The 27,170-nt window shown below is 40.9% G+C and overlaps 1 protein-coding gene across 2 annotated transcripts in view; it reads left to right on the top strand.

The window, feature by feature from the left end:
* The first annotated feature begins 1,172 nt into the window (after positions 1–1,172).
* GATB (glutamyl-tRNA amidotransferase subunit B) overlaps positions 1,173–27,170 on the top strand; it is a 104,283-nt gene continuing 78,285 nt past the window's right edge. The window contains exons 1-3 of one of the 2 annotated variants that reach the window (XM_012552170.3): positions 1,173–1,363; positions 4,962–5,112; positions 26,855–26,968. In XM_012552170.3, coding sequence (XP_012407624.1) covers positions 1,215–1,363; positions 4,962–5,112; positions 26,855–26,968 — 414 coding nt within the window. In that variant the 5' untranslated portion in view covers positions 1,173–1,214. The remainder of the gene's footprint in view (positions 1,364–4,961; positions 5,113–26,854; positions 26,969–27,170) is intronic. The other variant, XM_031942869.1, reaches the window with a different exon arrangement.

The following is a 27,170-nucleotide window of genomic DNA, read 5'->3' as shown; positions in this document are numbered from 1 at the left end:
CCACGAGCGCGTACAAGGAGTTGACCCTTGAATGCTGTGGCTCAGGCTCCTTACCTTGACAGTGATCTCCCAGGAGCGTGTACACGGAGGATGAGGCTTGAATGCCGTAGGTCAACATGCTTACCTTGGCGGTGATTTCCTGCGAGTGTGTACACGGAGGTTGAGTCTTAAATGCTGTGGCTCCGCGTGCTTACCTTGGCGGTGATCTCCCTCGAGCGTGTACACGGAGGATGAGCCGGACGCACAGAAGCCAGAGCAAGCTCAGCGGCGGGGAGCCTCCGGAAGAACCTGGGCGAGGAGAGGGGTCTGCTACCATTTTGCTGATGTCCCTGTTGTTCGCTATGACCGGGGACAGCATGGGGGCGCCGGGGCGGGAGACTGAGCTGCTGGCATTGGGACTGTGTGGGGCAGGTTCTGACGATTCCCTGGCCCGGTAGGATAGCAGACCCTGAGGTCTTTGTGGGGCTCTGTTGCGGAGGAGGAGCCCGCGGGCCTCGGCCCGAGTGCCAGTTACCCAGAAGACTCTTTTGTAGAGAATTCATCCAATTCATACAAGATCAGAAGAACCAAGAGGACACTCGCAGGGTGGCTGCGAACGTTGGAACCGATTGCGAGCCCTGGGAGATGCTTGCGCAGAAACCCTGCGCAGGGGCTCTGGGAGCAAAGCAGAATTGCGGCAGCTGAAAAGAAGCGTGTGCGGGGTTTCCACTACAGGTGTTCCTATTTGTGCCCAACTAGTCATAGGACTTCACTTGGTAACGTCTCCTCTGGGGACGGAAGGACCCCAACAAATAAATGCTGTCCCTAGAACCCCCTAGTACTCCCTGGAAATTTCCAGAAGGTGGTAAGGACCCGGAAGTCCTGACCTTGCCCATATGGACAACTCAGCCTCCAGGGCACTTTTTTTGCACAATGGCTGGGACAAGCCAAGAGTGAAGTGAATCTGAAGGAATTGAGTTACTTTTGTCTGGGAACTTTCATTAGCTTAGTGGGCCAGGCTTCACCACAGGCTCCTCCCTTCTTCCCGCCTCTTTCCTCCACCCCTACCCGTCTTCGGTTTCCCTCCGCCCCGCAATGACCGACGGGAGTGGTAGTTTCCCCTCGAGAGCCGCGGCCGCCTGCCTCCAAACTTCCGGAACTACGCAACTACACTTCCCAGGAAGCCTAGCGGCCGCGCCCGAACAACGGTCACCTGACTCAGCCTGGGAGGCGCGATGGCGGCGCCCGTGCTGCGAGGCGCACGGGCCGTTCGCTGCTGGTCCCTCGGCGTCGGTCCGCGCCGCACCAGAGCGCTTTTTGCCGAGTCTGTGTCGGGCCGGGGGAGCAGGCGGAGCTCCGCGGCGGCGCGGGAGCCGAGGCCGGGGTACAGAAGCCGCGCTGCCCGCACGCTGGGGTGGGGGGAGGGGTGAGGGCCGCCGCCGCCGCCGGGCTCTAAAACTCCTGCTCCGGACGGGGGTCCGAGAGCGAGGGGAGCGCGGGAAGGCGAAGGAGGCGGGGCCGGCGCCGCAGCCCTTCCCCCCGTAGCGGCCGGCGTGGGAGAGGCGGTCAAAGCGGGGGGATTCTGGGGTCCCCAAACGTCGGCGTCGTTTGCGTGGGGGAGGGGAGAGACTAGCGGGAAGAGGGGCTTGGTCCTCCTATGTCTGTGGTAGGAGAAGCCCGGAGACCGGAGCCGGCCGATTTAGAGTCAGGTGTGGAAGAAACTTAGAAATAAACCTAAGTCACCCATTTCCAGAGAGATGGAATAGAGTGGTGCCGAGTTTGCCGGCCTCCAAGTATCCATCCCTCACCTACTCTGCGCTGGCCACTGGGCTAGAGCGAGCGAGCGAGCCCCGCCCGCTGAGTACGGGAGCTTAGCTGAGGTAGCCCCCCCGGAGTTGTGCGGGTGACCTGCAGAGCGCGAGGATTCTGAAACCGGTCCCCCGATGCCAACCCCGGCGTTCTTCCAGAATCAGATCACTGATCGGTCACCTACTGTATAGTGCTGTGCGGGACGTAAAAAGTGGCATCAAACTCACTTTGACTTAGCTTCGAAAAATCACCGAATCACAATGAGCGTCACTGAGTTAGATGTGTTCTAGTGACCAGAGGAGTTGCTCTGGAAATTATCCTCTCGGGGTTAAGAGCAGAGAAGAAATGGTTGGACTGCTGCGCTTGGTCACTTTGTGATCATGGGCAAGTTAGTTTTGCCTCTGCTACTTCCCTATTTATTGAAAGGATTCCCAAGAGATTCCCAAACTATGGGCCTCAGGCCAGGAGTCAAGGATATTTATTTATATATTTTATATTTATATATATATATATATATATTTATAGATATAAATGAATCCAAAGAGGAGTAAAGATGCCTAATGTAAACTGAATAAGGTCCCAAATATGAATATTAGTGTTTTTCAAATTTATAGATGCCCTTATGATTAATAAAATACAAATACATTTAAAAACATAGTTAACAGGGGCGCTGGGAGATGCAGTAGATAGAGCACCAGTCCTGAAGTCAGGAGGACTTGAGCTCAAATTTGGCCTCAGACTGTGTGACCCTGGGCAAGTCACTTAACCCCAATTGCCTGGGGGGAGAAAGCAACATTGTTAACTTCATAGTTTCTTTTTTTTAATTATGTATCTTCTCAGTAAGTATCAATATTATATGGGGCTGTGAGATTTTTTTAATATTAAAAGTAGGGGGAGTTCACACTTACTTGAGGAAAAAATTAAGAACTGCTGTACTAGATCATAGAATGAAAGATTCATAACTGGAAGTGACCTAGGAGGTAGGTCCCCTCTTTTTTCAGATAAGGCAGCTGAGGTCCAGACAGATTAAATATGTTGCCTAAAGTGATCTAGGGAGTAAGTGACAAAACCAGAAATTAGAGTTCTCTGTTTTCAAATCCAGTTCTCATTCATTTGTGCCATGAATTCTCACTGAAAAAGATAGTCTTTGATTATAAATTTTGATCATATGTAAGGGAACTTTTGTGTTTCGTGTACCTTGTAAGATTTTTATTAGTATTATTAGTAATAAAGATATTAATTAGTATTTAATTAGTATTAGTAATAAAAGTATTTATTAGTATTATTATTAGTATTACACCTATGATTCCATTGATAGAGGATCTTCCAGTGGGGAAATTCCCTTTACCAATGCTCATTTATACCTGCTCGGCAATTGACAACTTTAAAGGGTTGCCTGAGGAATGGAGAGATTACAGTTATTATTAGCTCATTGGAGATGAGACTGTTTTCTTGCTTCATCTAAAACAATAAGTTATAGTAAGACTGAATTCCTTATCTTATTTCCCCTTGGGGTCACAAGACCTGAGTTTGAGTCTTCTGCTCTTTACTAGAGCTATGACCTTGATTAAATAAATTAATCTCTCCATACCTTAGTTTCCATTCCTGCAGAGTAGAAACTAGAATGACTTCTTTGCCTTCTTCACCAACTTGTTTTGAGGATCAAATAACATATGCGTGTAAATGTGAACTATTAAAATTGTTCAGTTTCTGCCTGAGCTTTCTAAATGGAGGAACTGAATCAGTATGCTCTCAGGAAGATAGAATTAGAACAGACTTTCAGTTTCTGTTCTTTTCTTACATGATGGTAACTCATTGGAAGTGAAAAGTACATTTGCTCTTCTCCAGAGTGATGAAATTGTTCAAAAGATAAGGAGGATGTTACAGCGAACATGGAAATTTCTGACCAGTCAACTATAATTTCTCATACCTATTGGCTGTGCAACTCAATCTAAAAATAGTTTTTAAAATTTGAACATGTCTTAGAAAGGGACCATACAGATCTTCTAGCTCAATACTCATTTTATAGATAATCAGACTGACCAAAGACTTATGTGATATATATGAATGGATTGCATATAAAGATCTAGATAATTCACTTAAGTTACATTTTGAAGACTAGACAGGTCTTGACAGTATGGAGAGATTTTGTAAAATGGCACACTGGAACTTCTCCAGTTTGCCTCTGATTCCAAAGTGATGAATATTGAGCTAGAGATAAAAGTGTCCCAGATAAGGAGATTGTTAGGATATTTAAATTTTGATAACCGTCAGGTTTGAAAGAATAACCTGAAAACATCTGATTAGATTTCGGCAAAAGAAAATATTTGAGTAGAAAAGAATTTGTCATATTCTATGTGTCAGAGCAGCCAGCCTAGCATGATGGAGCCCAGTTTTGGAGTTAAGATTAGATCCCATCTCAGCCACCTACTAACTTTGACCCTGAGCAAATCATGTAACCTGTGCTTTTCACATAAGCTCACTACTAGAACTATCTACTAGAACAAACAATGAGCAAAGGGAGTTCCCGCAAAGAGAGCTCTTCACACAGATGAAATTACCAAATATTCCTATATTCTGTGGGGACATTGATTTCAGAGTAAATTATGCATTCTATTGCAGTTAGCAGTTACATTTATAAGACTTACAAAGGTGAATCCATAAAACAATCAGGAATTGTCTTTCTTTTTTTGTGACACAAATTTTTAATTGTTCCTGTATTACTACTAGGATGGTAGTTGATGGTTGTGTTAGTTCTAAATTTTGTTCCCTAGCTCTGCCTTCCTCAGTTTACAAGTGTGCAGTTAATTTAGAAAATGCTACTTTCTTCCTGGCTGAAGAGTCAGCTAAGCAGTTGACACCTAGAATCCATTTCTGAATTGCTTCAAGATGCCAAATTGTTCTTTTCTCCTATCACCCTCCTGTTTGTACAGTGGGCCTTTCTCTAATGATAAGTAATAAAAAAAATTTTATTCCCCCAGAACTGTTGTAAGATTTTCATTATAGATTAATTTTGATTTAGTCACCAGTAAAATAGAATGCAGTTTTATATGCAAGGATATAAAGTTTTTACTAAGTTAAAATACTAGTAGGAAATTAATGTTTTGGTGGTCTCAGATGTTTCTGCACAGAGAGAAATCTACTTATTATTATTATTATTTTTTTTTTTTTAGTGCACATGAATGGGCAGCTGTGGTGGGTCTGGAAATTCATACCCAGATCTCTTCCAATTCAAAACTCTTCTCTGGATCTCAAGTTACCTTTTTAGCACCCCCTAATTCGTTGGTTTCTTTTTTTGATGCTTCCCTACCCGGAACATTGCCGGTAAGTAATTTATTTATCCTAAAAAGCATGAATAAAATTAAAGATATTTGAGTACTGTTCTAAACATTTAAGACTTTTCTTGTGCTTGTGGAATGATAGGTCAGTAATGATTCTAGTATGTGAAATTGAGATGATGCCCATTTTAAAAAAGAAAGCCAGTTCCCTTCTATATGTATAGTCACTCAAAATTATTTACTAGCTTTGAATTTGAAGAAAACTCAGTGATTGAGCTGGAAAGAATGCTAGAGTTTATATAGTCCAAAATTTCTTATTTTGTAGCTAAGGAAACTAAAGTGTAGAGAACTAAAGTGGCCTCTTCAAGGACATGTGGTTAATTAAAGGTTATCACCTGGACCAGACCAGCCTGTGGATGACACATCTTGAAAGAGGCAGAATAATCACATGTACTGGGGCCCTGTTCCTAGTGAGGGAACTGAGATGCTGTGGGAAGATCTCCATACTTATTCCAATGGCTGTGCAGTGATCTGTAGCTGTGACAATGAGGGGTAACAGCAACAGTTAATAGGGTTTTGTGACCAGAATATGTGTATTTGTCGAAGCTTGTTCAGTGCTTGGCCAACCTTAGAGATCACCTGGTTCTGATCAGTGGAATACAATAATTAGGTGCTTTTTGCCGGAGGGTGAACACAATCTATTGATGTTGTGACAAACTCAGGACACAGTTTGCTTGCTGTGCCTTAGCTTTGGAAAACAGGGTATCTACCAATATTTTGACATTTCCTCTTTTTGGCCAAGGGGAGGGGGTCTGAAAGAAGCCCTATCCTATTGGCCAATAAAATAATCAACCAAATGCCACGAGAGATCAGCTAGGCCAGGATAAGATGTTGCCCAGATGGTTAGCTCCTCAAGGGGACCCATCAGGGTAAGTGTGTCTCAGATGTCATTACTAGCCATTGTTTGCTTTCAAACAGAAGATGGGGAAGGGGTAAAATGAAGAGGAAGAAATGCCAAAACATACTTAAATCAAGCCCTTAGTAATTAGGCACATAACAGAAAGGAGGAGGACACACTCATCCCTCATCCAGAATTTTGAGACAGGTGTCTCATATGATGTTGGCTGCTTCTGGGTCCATACTAAATGAATTTGAGGTCCCCAGAGGTTTCTGCTGTCCATTCAGGAGTGAGGGCTTTTTCAACCGATCTAGAAGTACACAGCCACAACTTGGTTGTGAGAATTGCATCCTATTATAGTAACTCAGATGTTCCAGTATCAATCTGTTATTTAAAAGATTTAGTATTGTACTTAATAAAACTTCTTGATTATAGAATTTGCTATAAAAGGAAAAAGAAAGGCACAGTTGCAACAATGTCATACATCATCCTATGATTCACATTTGACAGCCAATCATGTAGTCACAGAGTTTTAAAAGTAAAGCTCAGGATTAACAAAGTAAGGAAATTTCCTTTTCAGAAAAGAAATAAAATCATGGGGAAATAAAGTCATAAGGATCTTACCTTAGATTGTAACAATATCATCCCCAAAACTTTTCCCCGATAGAGACATCTACTTTTAGTAATTCACAGACTGCAGCTTGTGCCATTATTCTACAACATTCTACTGTTGGTTTCATGACAATTCAGACAACTATCCCTATAATCAAAGCTCAAATTAGTAAATTAAAATCCCAAGAATTTTTCCCTTAAATAGAAAAATTTCACTAACCTTTTACTTATATAAGTAAAACAATTCATATTCTGGGTCTTCAAACATACAACAAATACCTCATAGTTGACTTATTATAAATATGCTGCAGCATTTTTAAAGCACCTTATACACTTTATAATAGCCAAAATTTTCAATTTGCTGTTATACATTACATGTGAATGTTATATATTAATATATTATTACAACAAAATAAACCTCATTAAATATTTATTCACATCATTAAATATTTAAGTTTTCAGATATCTATTTTTATCATGTCTTTTTAAAAGTCCAATGCATGCATACCAGCATCCAGATTAAAATGTTTTGTCTAACAGCATTTCTGTTGTTATTGATAATCTCTCTAATTTCACAATATAAGAGAATTTTGAAATACAACAATAACACAAACAATATAATGTACTTAAAACGTGAAACAAAACTTCAGATAACATCAATTGTATTTCCAAATTATGTCATATAAAGATCATTAATCTTATTACCTTTAACATTTTAAACCTATTAAACAGTGAAACTGTCTTCAAGGGGAAATGCCATTTACTTTTAACTTTCATAAAATTTAGTTCTTATTTTTCCTTAAAACAAATTCTATCGAGTGGTAAACCAAAACTTACTAAGGTATTTTGGAAGGGAGTAAGTTCTCAGAATTGCCCCCCAAATCCCAGGAATTTTCCTTTGCAATCTTAAAATGATTACTCTCCAAATTATCTTTAGAATTTCTACAAACTTTGATTGCCTGACTTTCTTTTTATAATTCCAGCATGACCAAGGTGAAATGACAGGGAAAAAAGTTATAAGGTTTTTTTTTTTCCTTATAACCTAATTTCCCTTGGAAAGCCTAAAGTGGGAGCAAGTTCTGCTTACTGGGACAACTGCTCCAAGTATCAAAGTTCATTCATTTTTCCCAGTGTTCTACTTAGAACTACAGAAAACTTAGAAGTTTTTCTGGCCAACTACCTTTTAAATTTTTCAAGGTAACAGTATCTACAAGCAGCACAAACATGACACACATTTTGCATTTACAAAGACACAGGCAAAACAACAAGACAGATGCAAACAGTTCTCACGCAGCTCACCGTTACGCTCCGTACAGAGGCCCTCAGAGAGGCTATTGACAGAGGCGCACAGTTTCAGAAAAGGCTATCCCTACCAGAGTGAGCCCAGATAAATCAGGGCAAGATTTTCCTCACAAAGAATGGCAGGCTCTTCCAAGGCAGGAACTTAGAGGACTGCAGCAGGGACAAGGGCAGAGCACTCACCAGATGAGGTAGGTTGGACTCCAAAGAAAGAGATCTCTGGTGGCACCTTGTCCATTCCTACTAATACTGGAGATCCAGTGGTCTGGTTCCGTGTCCATCCCCACTTCTAACACCGATGTCAACCAGACTGAATTTGACCGTAACCTATTGATAGCAGCAGCCGAACAGAGCAGGAGACGGGAGAGTCAGGAATCAAACAAAAGTTTAATATCAAGGTGAGGGGAAAAACAGCTTGTGAGCTAAGTCTTCTTTCCAAAGAAAGGTATTCACTTGTTTATGGCAGGGATTTATGGCTTTTTAGGCATGAAAACCACCAGTGGCCAGACCCAACATAGACATTCTTGGGATTTGAGTAAACAGTCTCCAAGTCCACAGCTGGATCACAACACAAGCATTTTGGGGTGTTGTGAGAACAGTCTAAAAGTTGTTAGGGTTATTGAGTCTTGTGCTTATTCTACAGGGCACTGAATTGGGCTTAGCATAGCCTAAAGCAGCAGCAAGGCACCTGGGTTTGGTTTATTTGGCAGTTACAAGCATAGGGATTGGTTAGCATGTCAGGGAATCTCATCACTTTGACTGCGACTTTCCACTCCAAAGTACAGATACTCCAACAAATCTAGATAGTATAATCATTATATATATCATCAATTAATGTGAAAATTATAGACTTCACTACAACAGGTTAGATATGAGGAGAAATACAGTATTTTGTTCAGTAACCATCCTCCACTGTATGCTTTAACAGCTGTGCAAACTGGCACAAGCCCAGACCTAAAAGAAATCTGTCCAGGTTAAAAAAAAAAATTCAGATAAAAGCTGAATAAATAATTATAAAAATAAAAAATAGAATTCATTGCAATAGTTTTACATGTCTTTAGTCTAATATTTGAAACAACCAGGAAAACTCTGGCAGATGTAAATTTTTCTAAGAGCCTGTTCTAAAGTATCCAGCACAAAAGCATATCAAGGTGTATTTTATTGATAGCAAGCCAAGTTTTAAAGAAAAGAGGGAGGGAGAGAATCACATGATTAGTATGAAGATAAGTGCTTTGCTTAAATAAATCAAAACCAGCCAGATCCAATGGGTTTTACGGGGCCATCTCTACAAGTGTGTGGAACCTGAGGCAAATCTCACTGGGTACCACTTGCTACACAGTCTTACTACCTTCACTTAGGAAAAATATGGTTAAAATGAACATTGAAAGTAGCATTGACACAAAGTTTCACCTGAGGGTTATAGATAAAAATAAGAATCCTACTTCTTATTGAGTTGTGGATGATGGAGTAGAAGGACAATTAAGTATATTCTGTGGCCTGAGCCAGCCTCTGTTCTCTCCTGACCGTCTGCTTCATTCGTTGGCCAGCTGCTGATAGCTCAAGGTGACACCCCAGGGTCAACTCCAGAGATTCAGGATGAATGTGAATTGGTGTTCCTGTGTTCTTGACCTATTTCCATCACATGTGCCCACACACGCGCACATACACACATTCTTTTTTACTGTTCTTTAAAGCTTGGCTCATTACCATGGAATACTTCTCAATACAGCCTTGCTGATGGATACTTTGGATGGATCAATCTCTTGGAAAAGAGTAGGGGGCAGATTACTCTCTGCTCACTTCCCTCATTTTCTAAACTAAAGAACTAGCTTTGTTTGGTTTGGTTAGAGATTTGTTTATCCTCCTTTCTCTGAAGTCAGAGCCAAGGAGCCTAATGAATAGCCCTAAGCTTTTCTTTCTCGGTCAGGGCTGATCTGCCTCTTTGCAGATAGATGTGCCTGTATGAAAGCGAGCAAGTTTCCACATGTGAGCTGTTGACAATCGTTGCAGCTTTCTGTCAGAACAAAACAACTTCAGTCTCATGATGTTTATTATACTATCCTTTTTTTCATGCTTGATTTAAAAGACAGTGGTGATATAGTGTTAAGTATAAGATAACATCTGTCATTTGACTTTATGGTCAATGTAGAGTGAGGCTCCTTTTTGGAACAAGAATAACCTTAGAGTCAGGAAACTGCTTATAGCAAATCAGATTATGAATTATCAAAATTTTGTTGCTATGAAGCATCTCGAGTAGGAGGAATCTGCTTTTGAGTCTATAAATCATGTTAGGGGAATGTATGTCTGTGTGTGTGTGTGTTTATGATGGGACAAAAAGGTCACAGAGATCTAGATCTATGCAAATAAATCATCATTAATACTCAAAGTACTGTTCAGTCCCTAAGAACATTCCTTGAACATTATTTATTGGGCTAAGCACTAGGACTATAAAAAGATATTTTATTGCCATGGAACTAAAGTGATCATTATGGTAAAATAGAAATAATACTGGATGGGGAGCCAAGAAACTGACAGTAATTAGGCCATGTGACTCATTGTAAGTCATTTAACCATTTGTTAAATTTAAAAAAAAACTTTTAATGCCTTTTGTTTTAATATTATATTTCTGGAAATCTTGCCTTACTACACACCCAAACTGAACCCTCAGTTATAACAAAGAAATCCAGTTAAACCAAAACATCCAATCTAGTAACCACACAAGTCACTGTAGTCATTTGTGTAGATTGTTCTTCTAATTCTCCTTATTTCATTCTTTCATATAAATCTTCCCATGTTTCTCTGAATTCCTGGTTTTCATCATTTCTTCCTAGCACAAGAAACTTCCACTTCATTCATATACCACAGTTTTTCTGGCCATATCCTGATGAGGAAGGCAGGTGGTGTTGCCCAGCCCCTCACATAAATGATTCATTTTCCTTACATTTCGTGGCTTCACTTTCCTGATGTCATGGTGTTCTTCGAGAAGGAAGGACAAACAATGGGCACCCACTTTGCTTCCTTTTTATTTATTTATTTATTTTTTGTGCTACCATAAGTTCAGCAGACATTCACCCCAAGTCTTATTTTATTCTTTCTGTGAAGTGAAAGTGATTGGACTAAGCCTAAGATTCTTAATCTGGGATTCGTGAAATTTTTTTGAAAAATATTTTGAAAATTCATAATCATTGGTTAATTTTTTTAAGTTACTGTAACAAATGGTTAAATTTCACTTTTATTTGTATGCTAATGTCATATTTACTGCCGTCATATCATATGTTTTTGTTTTTTAATTTCTTTTGGGAAATCTTTTAGTTTTGAGCAACCTCTTCCTCTGTCTTTAGGAACAATTTTCTCTTTTTTAGTAAGTATCTTCTCAATGTGGCAAGGGGCATTTATGGATGGATTGATTTGGCCATGAGTCCTATAAGTATGCCTTCATATTTTAAGAGTCTTGTTAACCTAAATAAAATCAATGATAAGAAAACCCTTTAAGTTCTGTATTTTTGATCATATGCATTAAAAATTCAGCAATAGGGGCAACTGGGTGACACAATGGATGGAGCACCCACCCTGAAGTCAGGAGGACCTGAGTACAAATCTGGCCTCAGACACTTAACTCATCCTAGCTGTGTGACCCTGGGCAAGTCGCTTAACCCCAATTGTCTCAGAAAAAAAAAAATCAGCAATATTTTTGGACCAGTAATTATATTTAGTCCTGCTAGCTGACCTGGACTCACTGTCTTTTTGGGGATATGCCCATCCTTAAAAAACTTTCATGAGTCTCCTAAAAATGGACTTGGGGTTTTGAACCTCTTGACTTAAATGTTTTTCATAGTTCACCAGATGAAATGAGTATCTTACTATTTTAAATGATTACCTAGGATGGCTAAAGGAAGAGGAAGACTACTGGTTTCTAAAAAAACATTCTGAGAATAGGTCTATAGACTTCAATTACCAAAGATGTTCAGTTAAGAACATGATGATATCAAAGGCTTCTTATAGCTTTAAGATCCTAGGATTATAGTATATAGTATATAGTACATAGTATATACTATAGTATATAGTATAGTTACATAGTTAAATTATTAAGATCCTAGGATTATAATTTAACTATGTAACTATACTATACTATACTATACTATACTATACACTAACTCAGAGAGTTGGTATAATTAAGGCAAAGGAGTAAGAAAGGGAATGAGGTAGACTAGGTGGAAATGTTTGAAGTATAGATAAGAGGGCCTCCTCCCTTCAAAACCTACCCTTATACAATTTCTTTTCCCTGGTCTAACATCCTGAAACTTACTTTCTCCAAGGAGATATTCTCTCTTTCTAGGTTAGAATGATCAATGTATATGAATATTGAAAAGCTGTTAGAGGTCATAGTGAACCTCAAGCTGAACAAGAAAGTTATGGTGTCATAGATTGGGTTTTTCAAGGGACCTTAGAGTTGAGCTGCCTTTTCAGATGAAGAATTTATGTCTAATCTACTTGCTCAGGCACAACGTATTATATAGAAAAGAGAAAATTACCTTCACTTCAAGAAAATAGTCTCTCTCTAGGTTAGAATGATTAATGTGTGTGAACATTCAGAAGACATTAGGGGTCACAGTGAACCACAAGCAGAACAAGAAAGTCATGGTATCATAGAAGTTTAGACTTTTCAAAGAATCTTAAAAATCATCTGACTTTAATAAAGGAAGAATTTATGTCTAATCTTATTCAGGCACTGAGCATTATATTAGGCAAGGTAGTACATGGTAACCTCAAAGGAGACCAGTATACTTGTGATGAAGATGCACTTTCATTGATCCATCCTCACTCTTCTCATTGCTCTCCACCCTCTCACCCCCCCTATCTTGTGACCCAGCGAAAATTTCCTTTTTGAGGAAGCTGGTGCAGGTTAGAAATACAAGGCTCTGCTCTGAATAAAGCAGAAGGGGATGAGACCCATAATCTTGGTTTCATTAGCACTGATCAGCCAAGGCAACATACAGGTGGAGTCCTACCAATGGGACAGTGTTCCATGCTGGGACTTCAACCCTAGAGAGGAAGGTAGAGATTGTGATTTTAGCTTGGCTAAGAAGAGATGAAGAAGAGACTTTTGACAGCTGGGATTCTAAGAAGCTATGAAATATCTGGCATCTCTTACTGGGGGGCTCGATGCTTGACTGAGATCAGGTGGGGGTCCTCCTGGGTCCTGGGGTCCTCCATTAATTTAATCCCCTCGCCAGGCCGGCTCCCTAGAAGTGATCTCACTCCTAGCTGTAGCTGCACAAACAATGGCATTGAAATTGGTGTCATCCTTAAAGACCCTGCGATCAATCAGCCGATAACTACTTGGTGTATAAGGTGTGTATTTTGCTGTGCGCCCAAGATGGGCATGAGATGGGGTGAAGGTTGAACTGTGTCTGGGCTCCATCTCCATTCCTGTGTCTGTCTTCTCTGCCTCTTTCTGGTCGATTTTTGTCCATCTCTTGTGTGATTCTCCATTCATGTACGTTTTGATTTTCTTAAAACCCTATAAATCTTACCCCTAAGTTTTAAGAGTTTTATGGAATCTCATTCTTTTATCATGAGGCTGGAAATAACCCTCCCATCATCCCACTCCCATAAAAGTCTCCATTTAAACCAGCACTGAGCACCTTGACACTTTTTGGCAGGGATCAAAGGTTAGAGATTTAGAGCCAAAGAAGCCATTTAATCTCACCATTCTTGTTACAAATAAATAAACTGAGGCTTAGAATGGTTGCATGATCTTTTCACACAGTTAGTACCCAACTGCTAAGTATCAGAGAGAATTTAGATCCAAGTTTTCCTGACTCAAGGTCCACTAAGCCAGGCTGCCTTGCTCAGTACATTCAAATGGTGACAGCTGTCATGAAAGCACAAGGCCTTTTGCTTAATTTAACAGACAATTATCCTGCCAATAGGATCATAATTAATTAATTTGCCAATAGTCATGCCCTATTTATTAATATTCACTGAAGATTCCCCCCTCCTTAACATTCTGTGTGTGTGAGAGAAGAAAGGGAAGACAACCTTTGGCTTGCCCATCATTAGAGTCTATACTTGACTTGTTGAATATTTTATTTGGATTGAAAACATTGTGAGAAAAGATGAGGTTTCAGTGAGGCAGGGAGCTTGTTTCCAATTCTTATGCATGCTCGCTTTGTTTTTTGAAATGATTTCTTTCTCCTGGGTGCGAATCCTTGATGCATTGGAAGGGAGAGAGAGCTCTGCTGCTGCCTATTGGGAAAGCTCAGATTCAGCACACCGGAAGTCGGCAGTACTCAATAGATAACTCCTCCAGATAATCAGGCTGCTCCACAGTTAAATTAATTAGAAATTAGTGCCTCTGCTCTTTGTCTTCCTCCTCCAGAAGCTCTTATCTGTGCAGGGGGAAAAAAATCCCCAGCAACCATCAATTCTGCTTGCTTGCAGTGTAGGAGAGGAAAGTAGTTATATATTTATTTTTTGCCCTTGTGTGTTAGGAGGTAGGGTGTTTCCCGTCTTACAAACAGCCTTATAATTCAAGACTTTGGATCTTTCTTAATCAAGGAAGGAAGGCTGGTGTTTACTTTGGTTGTGCTAGAAAGATACTAAAGTTAATGTTTGGGGGTTTTCTATAGCATCCCCCCCCAATAGCTCAACAAATTTTAGACATCTCTGTCATAATCACAATACCACTGTGCTAGAAATGCAAGAAACAGGTGATAGCAAGTACTATGCCTATTTATAAACTGCCCACTTACGCCTTGCTTTGTGCAGTAAACATGTTTTTGAAAACTATGATGTAAAAAAAGAAAACTATGATGGAATTAAATCAGAGATTCTTTATTTGTTACATGTCATAGACCCCCTCAGCAATCTGATGAAGCTTTTGTACCCCTTCACGTATTTTTAAATGCATGATATAAAATAAATAGAATTACAAAAGATGCCAATTATGTTGAAATTCAGTTCTTCAGCTATTTCAAAAAAGTCTACAGACACTGACTATGATTCCCTGGTTTAAATGTTCCTGTGGTGTTTGTTCTTGAAAGAAATCTTATTGTAGCTCTTTTTGTAAAGTGACCAGTCCCTTCCTAATTATCTTTTGTGAAAACCTGGATGTTCTTACATGAAGCTGACATAAAGGAGAACACATTTCTACTGTTCTGTCTATCGTGAATAAACCTGGTGCTAGTGGTTTATTGAGTTTTGTTATGGAAGGAAAATTGTCAGATAAAAATACTTGCTTATGTATTTATTTAATTCTCATTGTAAACCTGGAAACTCTCTTTAATCTCAAGACAGAAGCTAAATCAGGTGTTTAAGGAAACATTTGTAGAGAAGATGAATGGATAGGTGGATAGATGGATGGATGGACAGCTTGCCTTTATCTGTGTTTGAATGCAGATATAGAACCAGACATATATGTGTCTTCTCTCTTGTTCACATGCAGATTAGGATTAGCTTTTGGCCAATTTTCCATTGAAAACATTTCCCCTTGCAAAGATTTTTTTTGGAAACCTATCCCATAGGACTCATTAAAGCATAGTCTATTCTTAAGTTTTCCTTTAGCCTCAACAATCACCCTAATTATCTCCTGCATAGCTACTTTCTTTGGAGTAAGAGGATACCCCAGTCATTATCTTTTTCTACCTGTAAGTAGATTCATGAGGTCCTTAATAATGTGTGTGGACATTAATGCATGTATGTAGAAAATCCATTTTCTTCTATTTTCTCTTTCTGAGATAGTGGGGTAGTATAGTAGAGACAGCATTGGGCCTGGGTCAGGAAAATCTGAGTGCAGATTCTGATTCAGACACTTAACCAACTATGTGACTCTAGCAACGTCACTTGCCATCTCTTTTGCTCATCTGTAAAATTGGGATAATAAGGATTCAGTGAAATTATAATTGTAAAGCCCTTAGCACAGTGCCTGGAATGTAGTAAGTATTGTGTAACTGTTGATTAATATAATTATCATCGTCATCATCATCATTATACTTTGCAAACTTTATATAACATAATATGTAAACTGTATAATTGCTTATTATTATTATTGCTTCTAAACCTCTCCTATCAGTACCTATCAGCATCAAATCCTGTAAAATGTCTTTGACCGAATGCCTCTCGGCTCTTAAATGCTTTTAGGAAGCATGGGCTGGGATTCTCTCACTGTCTCCTAGGGAAGACACATCAGACTCCTTGCTGGACATCGCTGGGGCTCTTAAAGTACTGCTTCCTGGGAGCTGCTGCCTCCGGCTGGGTGGTGACCAGCTAAGCTGGTATGTGCCAGCCACAGACTCCTGGAGGGAGGGATGACCTTTGGGTCATTAGGCCAATGACCGCCTATTGTGATAGCTCCCTACTTCAGCAGTCTCCCTCGGGAGGGTCATCTGGCCTCTCCATGAAGCCCTCCCTCTGCCTCCCGAGGCTGCCTTTCTCATTCCTGAATACTTCTGATTGTTAGGAAGTTGAAGTCAGCCTTCCCAGCCTGGTCTTTCCTTATTTCAGCTTTTAATTATCCCCAGCTCTTACACAGCCTGGGCTCCAAACCTCCCGCATGTTACATCTCCTTTCCTATCTCATGTCCTTCCCCATCTACTAAAGATGCTCTTGCCTCCATTCAAGATGCTGGCAACCCTCTCGAGAAGAGGATACTGGGCAGCGGGAGTTGGGAGCTCTCTAGTCCCCACATTGCAGAGAGAAAGCAGAGTGACTTCCATTGTAGGATGCCGACAACATAGGATACTATAGCATGGCTGTTCTTTGAGCTGGTGGGGATGAGCTTCAAATCCTGGCAATGGCATTTACTAGGCAGGAAACCCCAATCTGAGGGATTCGGGCTACTTCCTGCTTATTTATTATGGAGGGAAAAACTGCCAGGGGATTTGAAGTCAGGAGACACCGAGTTGGTCGTTGACCTCTGACATTTAGGAGGCTTGAGACTTTGGACAAATGATGGAACTTCTGACCCCCAGAGTCTGCATCTATTAAATAGGGATTGTGAATGCTGTAGTGTCTACCTCTTGGGGCTGTCGCCAAATTGAAATAAGATTGTGTAAGTAAAGCATTTGCCCAGTGACTTCCCAGCTTTTACCCTCCCCCTCCTACAGATCCCTGGGAGTCTAAGACATATCTTTCTTAGGATTACAGGATCATTGGTATAAAGGTGTATGGGACCTTCATCACTGCTGACTTCAACCCCTCCTCCACTAGTTTTATAGGTGAATAAACTAGGGCCCAGAGAAATGAAGGGTCATACAGCTAGTTAGTGTTTGAAGCAGGATTTGAATTCAGGTTTTCCTGACTATACCTTGCCATCTAGCTGCTGCTTATTAAATTGGAGCTTAGCTGCCCTCCTTGGAAATGAGAAATTTCTGTCTGGAAAATCAGACAGAAATGTCTGGAAACCATCAGAAGCAGAAAGATTTACATCCAAGTGGAGCTCGTCTTTCCTTGATATGACCAAGAAAATTGACCAACATCAGAGAGAAATTTGTGAAACAGTATTTTGCAATGAGAAGTATTTCTTGGCAAACAAAATGTCAGGGTTTAAAGGCATCTTAGAAGGCCATTCTCTCTTCTGAAGCATCAGTCCCTCCAAAAAGACCCCCAAAAAGGAATCATCCAGGCTCATTTTGAAGACTTCCATGATGGACCTAGATTTTTACTTACTACCTCCTAGAATAGTCCATTACATGACTGGGTAGCTCCCGTCATTGTGAAATTATTCCTTAGCTTGATCAAAATTTGCCTCCCTATAACTTCTACCTGTCTGTCTTACTAATTTTCTCCTCTCCTAACCTGGACCACAGGAGCCAAGCAGGATCATCTGTTTCTAGGAATTTCTAGAATCGATTCCCTTCATAAAGAATATAGCACATCATAGTTGCAAACCAGGACTGGTAGTTCTGAATAAGCCAGAATCATGAGAAGAGGTTCCACTTAATTTTTCTCCCCGCATTCTTAGGCCCACAATAGGAGCAGTGGGTAGTCCTGATACTATTTCTGCTCATGCACGCAAATGCTTCTGGATCCACAGCTGCATATAAAGGAAAATAGAATTCTATCTACTTTATTTTGTCTCTTTAAATGGCATCACAGGAAAATTGCACCTTGCAGAATCTGCTCCTCTGTAATCCTTGGAAGGGAGCCCTTTACAAAGATCATTGCATGAACTTATATGAGAGTTTGCTTATTATCGATATCACCTGCTGATGTTAATAGTCTGAGGGGTCTTATATATTGCCTCAATTTCCCTTTGGCTACCAGACAGGGGGCTGTCTGCTTACTTAGATTTAACTTAGCAGCTAGGATAACAGATGGGGATGAGATGTTGTTAAGTGTTCTGGTTATAATAGTTTGACATCCTTTTGAATTGTAGTGTAATACAGAGTAATCCTAAATTTATCACCCAAGAGAAATGTTACTAAATAAATCTTAGCAGTTTAAAATATACAAACCCTACTCTTGTTTTTCCTTATCCCAATTCGGGGTACAGTCTTGTCATTCAGCGTCATGTCAGAATTGGCCCTTGAGTTCAACTCCCTTGTATGATACACATGGGAGTGGTTATTCAGCTTTTACCTGAAAACCTTACATCCATTCACCTCAGGAGTAGCTCCATTTAGGAAGCTTTTCCTCGTATCTAGATTATATTTGCGTTTTGGCACCTCCACTCATTGCCCTCAGGGACCATGAAGAACAAAGCTAAAAACTCTTCTCTGTGACAGCCTTTCAGATCCTTGAAGACAGTCTTATTCTTTCCCTCTGAGACACCGGGCTAGCTCCTCATTCAGCTTATTGTTGTCCTTCCTAAGGGTAGCAGCCAGCATTTAGAAAGAAATAGAATCAAATATTAAACCTCTGCTATCCATCCCACAAGTCATTGGGTTTAACTCTACCTTGCTTCTTTCTAACCATTCCTTCCTTTACTCATTTCCTAAGTTTTAACTTTTTAGATGGTTTTTCTCTTTTCCTTTTTTTCTAGATCTTCTTTCTTTATTTCTAGCATACTAGGCTAGATGGATTCCCAGTAAGACTACTCATCTCCCTGGCTTAAGTATAATATTACCTTTTGCTTTGCAAGGACCCAGGACTGAAGGGGGAGATCCTTAGTCAGGTAAGAGAGGCTCATCATAACACTAGTAGACTTCCAGTGATATAGCATGGCTCTGAGTTGTGGGCTGCTGCCATCTTGAAAGGGCTGACATAAAGAGTCCCCCAAAGAGTACTTCAGAGGCTCTGGTAGTGATGAGTGGGCTATGATGCTTCACAAATGAAGACTTAGGCAGCAGAAGTGTTGCAGATTATAGGGACCGGGACTAGATGTGTGATTAAACTGTCTCTGCCAATACAATTCAGTGTCTTCTCTACAACATACTCTCAGACAGCACCTACAACATAGTGATTTGTCTAAGGTTACACAGCTAATTATGTGTCGGGTGGAATTTGAATTCAGTTCTTTTGGGTTTCAAGACTGTTTCTCACATACATTAGAGAACCATAGAACTGTAAAAATTTTAAGGAGGTAAATTTACTGTACTATAACAAAATTGCAGCTTATTAGCCTACTCCACTAGTTCTTTTTTGATGTCAGGAGAACAGAACAACCCTCCCCAGCATTTTGGACGGTCGTCTTCAAGAACCACAGTGGCAGGAACAGATTGCTATCTGCACCATTGGACACATCAATGAAAACACAGCATTTGTAGCATTTTGAAGCAAATTCTAAAAAGGAAAAAGCCTGGAAAGAACAGATAAATCTAGTAGATGAGGGAAAGAAAGAGAAACTGAATGTTGTCTTCTTCCACCCCCACCTTCCCTCCACCTCGCTTAGGAGACCAGAGATCCCATGGGCCCAGAGACCTGCTCTTGCCCTCCATACTTCCTCTCCCCCACATATCATCTGGGAGCTGGAGTACTCCCTTCACAGTCATAGAAGGTTTTCCCCAGGCATCAGTCATCTCCCTGGAGGATCATTGTGGCGTATGAAAGTGGAGCGTTATACTTGGGGAGGTCTATTCTTGTGAACTTCTCTGTCTCCTTATGCTGTTTTCTTTCTCCCAAATTTGCACTTGAGTGAGATGTCATCTGCAATAACAGTGAGCTACTGTTAGAAGAGATGGTGTCACAGTTAGAGACCTTGCCTATTTTAAATGAATTCTGTTTACTCCTGCACTGAAACCCTGCAGAAAAGCCAAAGGGGAGCTGTGCAGACAGTGGGGTGTAACCACAGCCCCAAAGGGTACTACTGGGTTTAGGGGAGCCGCCTTTTGTGGAGGGGGGGTAGAGTGATGCTGTTTGTAATTCTAGGATCCGAGGAGCTTCTATAAATGACTCAAGCTTTGTCCTGGTGATTTGTAGGAGCCTAGAATAAAAATATAGCTTCAAATCATTTTCTCCCTTGGACAGAGCCAGAACTTTTAAAATTGCAGCAGCCTTGCAGCAGCTTCCCCAAACCCGGAGGCAGGGCTCCCCCTCAGGTTTCTTGTGCTTGAGGTTTTGAAAGTTTTGTCCTCCTTGTGATACTGAAATGAGATATGGAAGCGCTACAGAATCCTATGCTCAAAGGCATGAGAAATGCTTGCTGACTCTCTGCTTCCTGCCTCAGTAGCTCCCTGCCAGGTAGGATGTGAGCAACCTCTGCCAGGCTTGCCAGGGTCTGGGAGTCTGCCTGGAATCTCCACCAGTGAGATGATGAGGAAGCAGGCCACAGAGCCCCAAGGCCTTGGGCAAATTGCTGAAATTCCAAGGGCCTCAGTTTCCTCGTCTGTAGAATGGGGAGGTTGGGCTCCATGACCTTGGGCCCCTTCTGGTTCTAAACCTCTTGAGCTCTGATCTTTGGCCTCTTTTTTTTTTTTTTAAATATATCACTTTTTGTTTGTTTCTGTCACATTTTTATACTTCAGCAAATAATCTCCTGGTTTGATTTTTATTCTTTTTTTAATTTTAAAATAAGTTTTATCAACATCTTCTCTTTTTATATCACAGTCATTGCTAGACATACCGCCACATCCCATCAATTGTCATCCCTTTTTGTCAGAAACAAAACCAACCAAGGTTGGAAACATGGCTGACAACAGACACAGAATTCTGCTTCCGCCATCCCTGCCTCCATTCTCTAGGGCCAGGGCTGATCCTTGCAATCGCAGGAGCAGAGATGTAGGGTCAGAAGGAACCTCAGAGGCTGCCTCCTCCCACCCCTTCATTTTAGAGGAGGGAAAACGGAGGCCAAGATAGACCAGATAATGTGAGCAGGATCACATTGTGGGAGTCATGTAGAGAGGGTGGCCTAGAGTCAGGGAGATTGACCTTCCTGATGGGGAAGGGAAAAGGGGGAGGGAAAGTGCCGGGCTTGGAACCCCAGGCCTGAGGCTTCCAGCAAGCCTCCTCCTGCAAATTGAGGAAGTTGCCCTCGATTGCCCCACTTCTAAGATGCTATGAAATTGTCTGGTTATCCCCTAGGAAGTGCTTTCTTTTGCACCCATGATTTTGTTAGTATGGGGGCTCCCTCTGCTTGTCCAGGTCCCACACCCGTCACCCCCAGTACCTTAGCACACAATATTTATGGATTGTTAGAGGCTAAAAACTCCACCCCCAGGTCCCAGTCCTCTGGGGACATGCCCTTCTGGACTTGGAGAGGCACAAAGAAAGCTTCATCCAGCACAAGTCATGGACCTATTCTTTTTCTGCCCTTGAGATGCCCCTCAGTCATTAGTGCAGTCCTTTCTAGGGAATGAAGAGAGGGCCCCTGAGAGCTGGAAACAAGAAGAAGTCATTCCCCAGGAGGCTGTGCCAAGGGAGGGAGCAGGCTGGCCTGGCCCACCGCCATGCCTAAAGCAAGTGCTCTGCCTCGCTTGGGAGGCTCTGAGATGAGGCTGACAAGATACCTATCTTTGAGTGCCAGGACTGCAAACCGGTGAGCGTCAGAGACCCCCAGGGGGACTAGCCACAACTCCCTGCCCTCTGGGGGACAGCTGGACACGCGGAGGTGGGCTGCCCTGATGGCACTCCCGGTCCTCCTAAGAACAGCGTGTCTGAAGAGGGCAGAAAAGGGGGAGGGTGTGAACTGATGCAAAGCAGGAACGCAGTGTACGCTGTCACTGGGACAGGCATTCCAGGCTCGGCCGACTCTGTGACCCCATCTGCGCTTTTCTGGCAGATGCTGCAGTGGTTGGCTGTCTTCTCCAGCTCGTTTTACAGATGAGGAAATTGTGGCAGATGGGGTGAAGTGATGTGTTCAGGGTCACACAGCTAGGCAGTGTGATCTTTTCCCTTCCCCTTCCCCCTGCCTTTTTCCTTCTTTTTTCCTTCCCTTTTCTTCTTTCTCTTTCTCTGCTTTTTCCTCTTTCTCTTCTTTCTTTTCCTCTTCCTTTTCCTTTCCTTCCCCCTTCCCCTTTTCCATTCCCTTTCTCTTCCCTCACACTCATCAGTATCTGTGGCTCAGTTACCCATAATGCCCCCAGGAGAAAGTTTGGAGGCCTTCGCCTGGTTAACAAAAGAAGAGACCTTGAGGTTTTGCTTGTTTGTCCAAGGCCACTGGAAAGTCAGGGACACCTTTAGCAACGGATGGGAAAATCGTTTTGATTCCCAGTCCAGAGCTTAAGGATCCAGACTGTGTTCCCGTCTGCGACATTTGTTAATTGTTCATTTCAAACAAAACATAACAGTGAATCCTTTCTTTATGGCTGCTTGTAAACATTTAAGATGCCTGTAGTTACCCATAACCTTTGTTTGCTCATCAGTGTCAGCTGTCTTGATGCCTCATTGCTTAATCTCCTGCGTTTCACCCTCCATGCAGGGAAGATTCAACTCCTTAATTGGGATACTCGTGTTCTGAACTTTGAGCCATCAAAGAACAAATGTAAATAATCTCAGAGTGGTCACTAGTTGAGAGAGAAGCAGTAACTTTAGTAAATATTCCTGTTCTAATAAAGAAGGCAGGGAGACACAATTGGTTCTTAAGCAAATAGATTTGTCAGTTAATTAGTTTACAATTTTAAATTGTTAGTGTCCTTCAAGAAACACCAAGATAGGAGAAACAGACTTGATACCATTTGATTACAGAATGGATAAATTAATGGAAGCAAAACCCTTTTGGGGAGACACAGGTCTCCTAAGCTAGAAAAATATCTGTTTTTCTGTTAAGGAAAATAATCTGGTTTTGGAGGGAAAACCATTCTTTTTTTCCATGCTTGTGATTTCACATTTTTGATGACATATTTAAATACAAATACGTAAAGCCTAGGAGAATGCCCTTGTTCTGATTTCCAGGTTACTTCACTCTGCACGTGGAGGTACCTGCTTTGACCTAAACTATCCAAAAATCCAGGAAAGGGCTTTGTAAATGGGGTTTATGGCACATAGCTGATTTTAAAGTAAAAGTCAACAAAATGACATCAGTTGGCTGATGTTTAAACAGAGCAGTAGTCCTCTTACATATATGTTCAATATCCTGGATTTGGGTTTTTTGTTTTTATTTTTCAAAGCTAAATTTACCTATTTGAGCTCTTCATTTAAGAAAGCTCCTAATAGTTTTTCAGTTAGGGAACAAGCTACTCCAGGGCGGGAAGAACATCTATATGGGAGTATTGGGGGATTTGAATAGGAGGTTTTCACTGAGCATAAGCTTGATCTCGCCTCATTGGTTTCATAGTTCTCCTGCACCCTCCAGCAAAATCCTTAGTTGCTATTGGATACATAAAAGGAAGGACGATTATAACCAGCTATCCTCTGGAAAGCCCTCTCCTGAGGGTCTGTTACTTCTGAGGGGTTACTTATCTACACCTTTTTGGGAAGGAGAACACTGAGCAAATGAAGGCACTTTTACTAGAATATCGGAACTCTTTGGGATTTTCTTTTCCTTGAATATGCAATCACTGCTCACCTAAATCCTATCACTGCCACTAGCCGCCAACACTTTGCTAGCTAACATTCTATGCTGATCGCTGAGTCAACTCATAAATCATTTGAACTGGACACGACTTTAGGGGTCATTTTACAGATGAGAAAACTGAGACCCAAAGAATTGACACAGTTTTCCAAAGTAAGTCCCCCAATTGTTTAGTAGCAGAGGAAGAATGAGAATGAGCCTTCTAACTCCCAGCCCCGTTCTTTCTACTGTGCTGTTGATGGACAGACTCCAGAGATTCAGTCCACAAATGCTTGGCTTCCTATTGAATCTAGCTTCTCGGCGGTTCTCAGAGCTGTCAACTTACAACTAACAGTCTACCCCATAAACAGAAATGAAGAACACGGCAAGGTCATTAGCGAGAAAAGCTTTTCACACGTGAAATCACTGTGTCTAAGCACTGTACATATTTCAATAGCATGAAACGGTTTGTCAGATCATCTTATCTGCCCAGGTGCGGAGTCAGGTTTGAAGCCAGGTCATTCAATGATTTGACTGTTCCAAATAGAGGGCCACATCTCCTAAGGCTAGTTTTTGTGTTCTAGTTTCAGTGTATGTAAAAAAAAAAAAAACAAACTTGTAGACCCAGTGCTTTATAATGATTGGGAGCAGGGCAAAGGGAGACAAGCAGGCCATTTGTATCTATATTAATGGCTGTTTCTTTCTAAATTTCATCAGAAATAAATGTTATTTTTCCTTTATCTTCATTTGCTTTTTTCCTCCTCCTATTCCCTACATATTTTCTGTATCTCTGTTCTAGAAATTTTCCACATTTAATTTTAAAGATAGTTTTCAGCACAGATTAGAAGTTGTGCAGAGATAAAATAAGGTTTCCCAGTGGGGTGGGAGTGAAAATTGGCCCACTTAGTTGGTTTATGAATTGTTTTGCTTGTTAGACTCAGTTTTTTCCACCTGATTATGGGAGATTTCTTCAGCCATAAGGAAAGGAGACAACAACATTATCTAGGGAAAATTTGTTTCACTGAGGAAAAGAAAATAAAGTAGTCACAGGCTTCCTGAGTCATTAAGAAATATGGTGTCTGAAACTTGGGAGAGAGCCCACTAATCATTGCAAGAAGTAGTGCTTTCCAACCAAGGGGAAAATATTAGAACACTGAAATCATATGTAATTTTCAGTATCTATTGTGTTTCAACTAATTAGGGCCTCTTTCTATTTAGAACTAGAACTGATTCTCTATCATATGATTCCTTTGCTTCCCAGAAAGTCTGAATATTAAAGATCTATCCAAATTAGATATTTGAAATAGAATGCCGTTGATGATGATGATGGTGCTTTTAGGTTCATTCATTTTGACTACATTATTTCATTAGACTTAAAACAACACAGTGACAAAGGGAATATAGGTGCTGATCCTCCCAGTTTACAAAATAGGACAGAGAGTCTGAGAGCACTTAAGTTGATTTGCCTGTGATCAAAACAAAGGTGAGTAGTAGATCCTAGCTTGTCCAGACTCCAGATCTAGTATTTTAAGCAATGTGGCCCGCTTTTTCCACTTTTGAAATTTAAAAATATGTACTATTTACTCTTTCTGATCCTGAAGTCTTCACAGACTTCACACCTTCACACCTTCAGTGTGTTTTTCTAGGGTTCCACACTCTATTTTTTTTTGGAATGGGAATTTAAATTAGAGTATAATTCAAGAAAAAGAGACTAACAGCTGTATTTAAGTCATCTTTCTTTCTAGTTCAACAAAGCAGTGAAAATTGGCGCATTGCATTACTGTTATGACGCAACAATCTCTGTATTCTCTTATGGATAAGAATGAAGGGTTCAGGGAAGTTGGGAGGTGTGTGATGTGGGGAAAAAGGAGGTAGGGGAATAACTTGATTTACCAGAAGGAAATTTTATATGTATCGTAATTTTACTACAAATGTGAATCAGAGGGAGTTCATGCTTTGAGACAAATTTACGGTTAGCAGTAAGACAAAGGCCTGTTTTACTGCCATATCTTTACTTAATAAATCTTAATTACTATCTCTCCATAAATTAAAGTGTTTAGCATGCTGTATTCTAATCATCAGAGTTGTCAGTATCTAACATTAGTTTCACAGAGTAATTGCCTTTTATGCTTTTTTGAAAAGTACCTCCTTAGCCTTTTATTTTCTGTGCAGTGGAGGAATTGCTAGCCAGGTTTTCAATGAGAAGTCCTCCATTTTAAAATCAGTGCTTGGTTTGCAAAATATCTAAATACAAGTACAATGAATCCTTGGATAAAAGAGAGAAGGGTAAGTTGAATTAATTTAGTATTGGCATTGAAATAGTATTTTTTTTTTTAAAGAAAATGCAGTTTTATTATTTTCAAAAATATTATAAAATATTCCCAGTAGAGTTTATGGGGGCTTGCTTTAATGAATTAATAATATTTATTTATAATTAGTAGCATCTAGTTTCATTCCAACAGTTAATATGCTAAGATCCCTAAAGAATGGCTTATTTTCTTAAGTAGGTTAAAATAGATTTTCTGTAACAATATTACAGTTAATCAATTAAAAAAGGATCTGCTAAACAAAACCAGTGTAACAATATTTACACTATTTTTGTTTAGCAGAAACTTTCTTAATTGATTGTACAAAGGTAAACTTTGGTACAGTCCAGTTTGAGTCATTACTAATTCCAGAATTTATAGTGTCTGAATTAATAGTTTTCCATTATTTCCAATAAGATAACTCCATGGAGTTTTGGGCAAATTTTAAAGCACTATATAAATGTGTTGTTATTGTTATCATTTTAGGTTCTTTCTGGGAATTCTCTTTCTTTTTAAAATTCCCTCCATTTGGTAGGAGAGAGCTGAGGAGTGGGAAAAGATGACTGGATATTGGCAAATAAATCAGCCTGTGACTTAGTGCATATAGCCAGACCCCCTGTACACTTGGTTTTCATTGATTAAAGTTTTCCAAATTGCCGGTTGAGTTGAATTGGCTCCCCAACCTGACCTGTCCTCTCAGAGATAATGCCCACCAAATGGAAGCTTCCTCGTGTATGTCAGTGTATGGGAGAAACGCTTGTTCAGACAGAGCATCTGAGAAGAAGCTTGTGTCCTGTGTCTGTAGGTTCTCAACAAGAGATGTGTGGAGGCAGCCGTGATGACAGGCCTGGCCCTGAACTGCACTGTAAACAAGAAGTCTTTATTTGACAGAAAGCACTACTTCTACGCAGATCTCCCAGTAAGTAAAGCTTGGGGATGTTCCTCCCCTCTGCCAGGTAGGAGATGGACTGGCCCTGCAGGAGGAGGGCTCCTGTTCCTTCCAAGAGCTGTCCATCCCAGCAGGGGCTCGTGCTGGGCCCTGGTACAGGCGAGTGCACCCTGAGGCTGGGCGAGATTGAACGTGATCGCCCTGATTACTGGCTCCGTGCTCGGTCTCATGC

Source organism: Sarcophilus harrisii, chromosome 6, assembly GCF_902635505.1.
Source record: "Sarcophilus harrisii chromosome 6, mSarHar1.11, whole genome shotgun sequence".
Lineage (NCBI taxonomy): Eukaryota > Metazoa > Chordata > Mammalia > Dasyuromorphia > Dasyuridae > Sarcophilus > Sarcophilus harrisii.
This window is presented reverse-complemented; position numbering and strand designations above follow the sequence as displayed.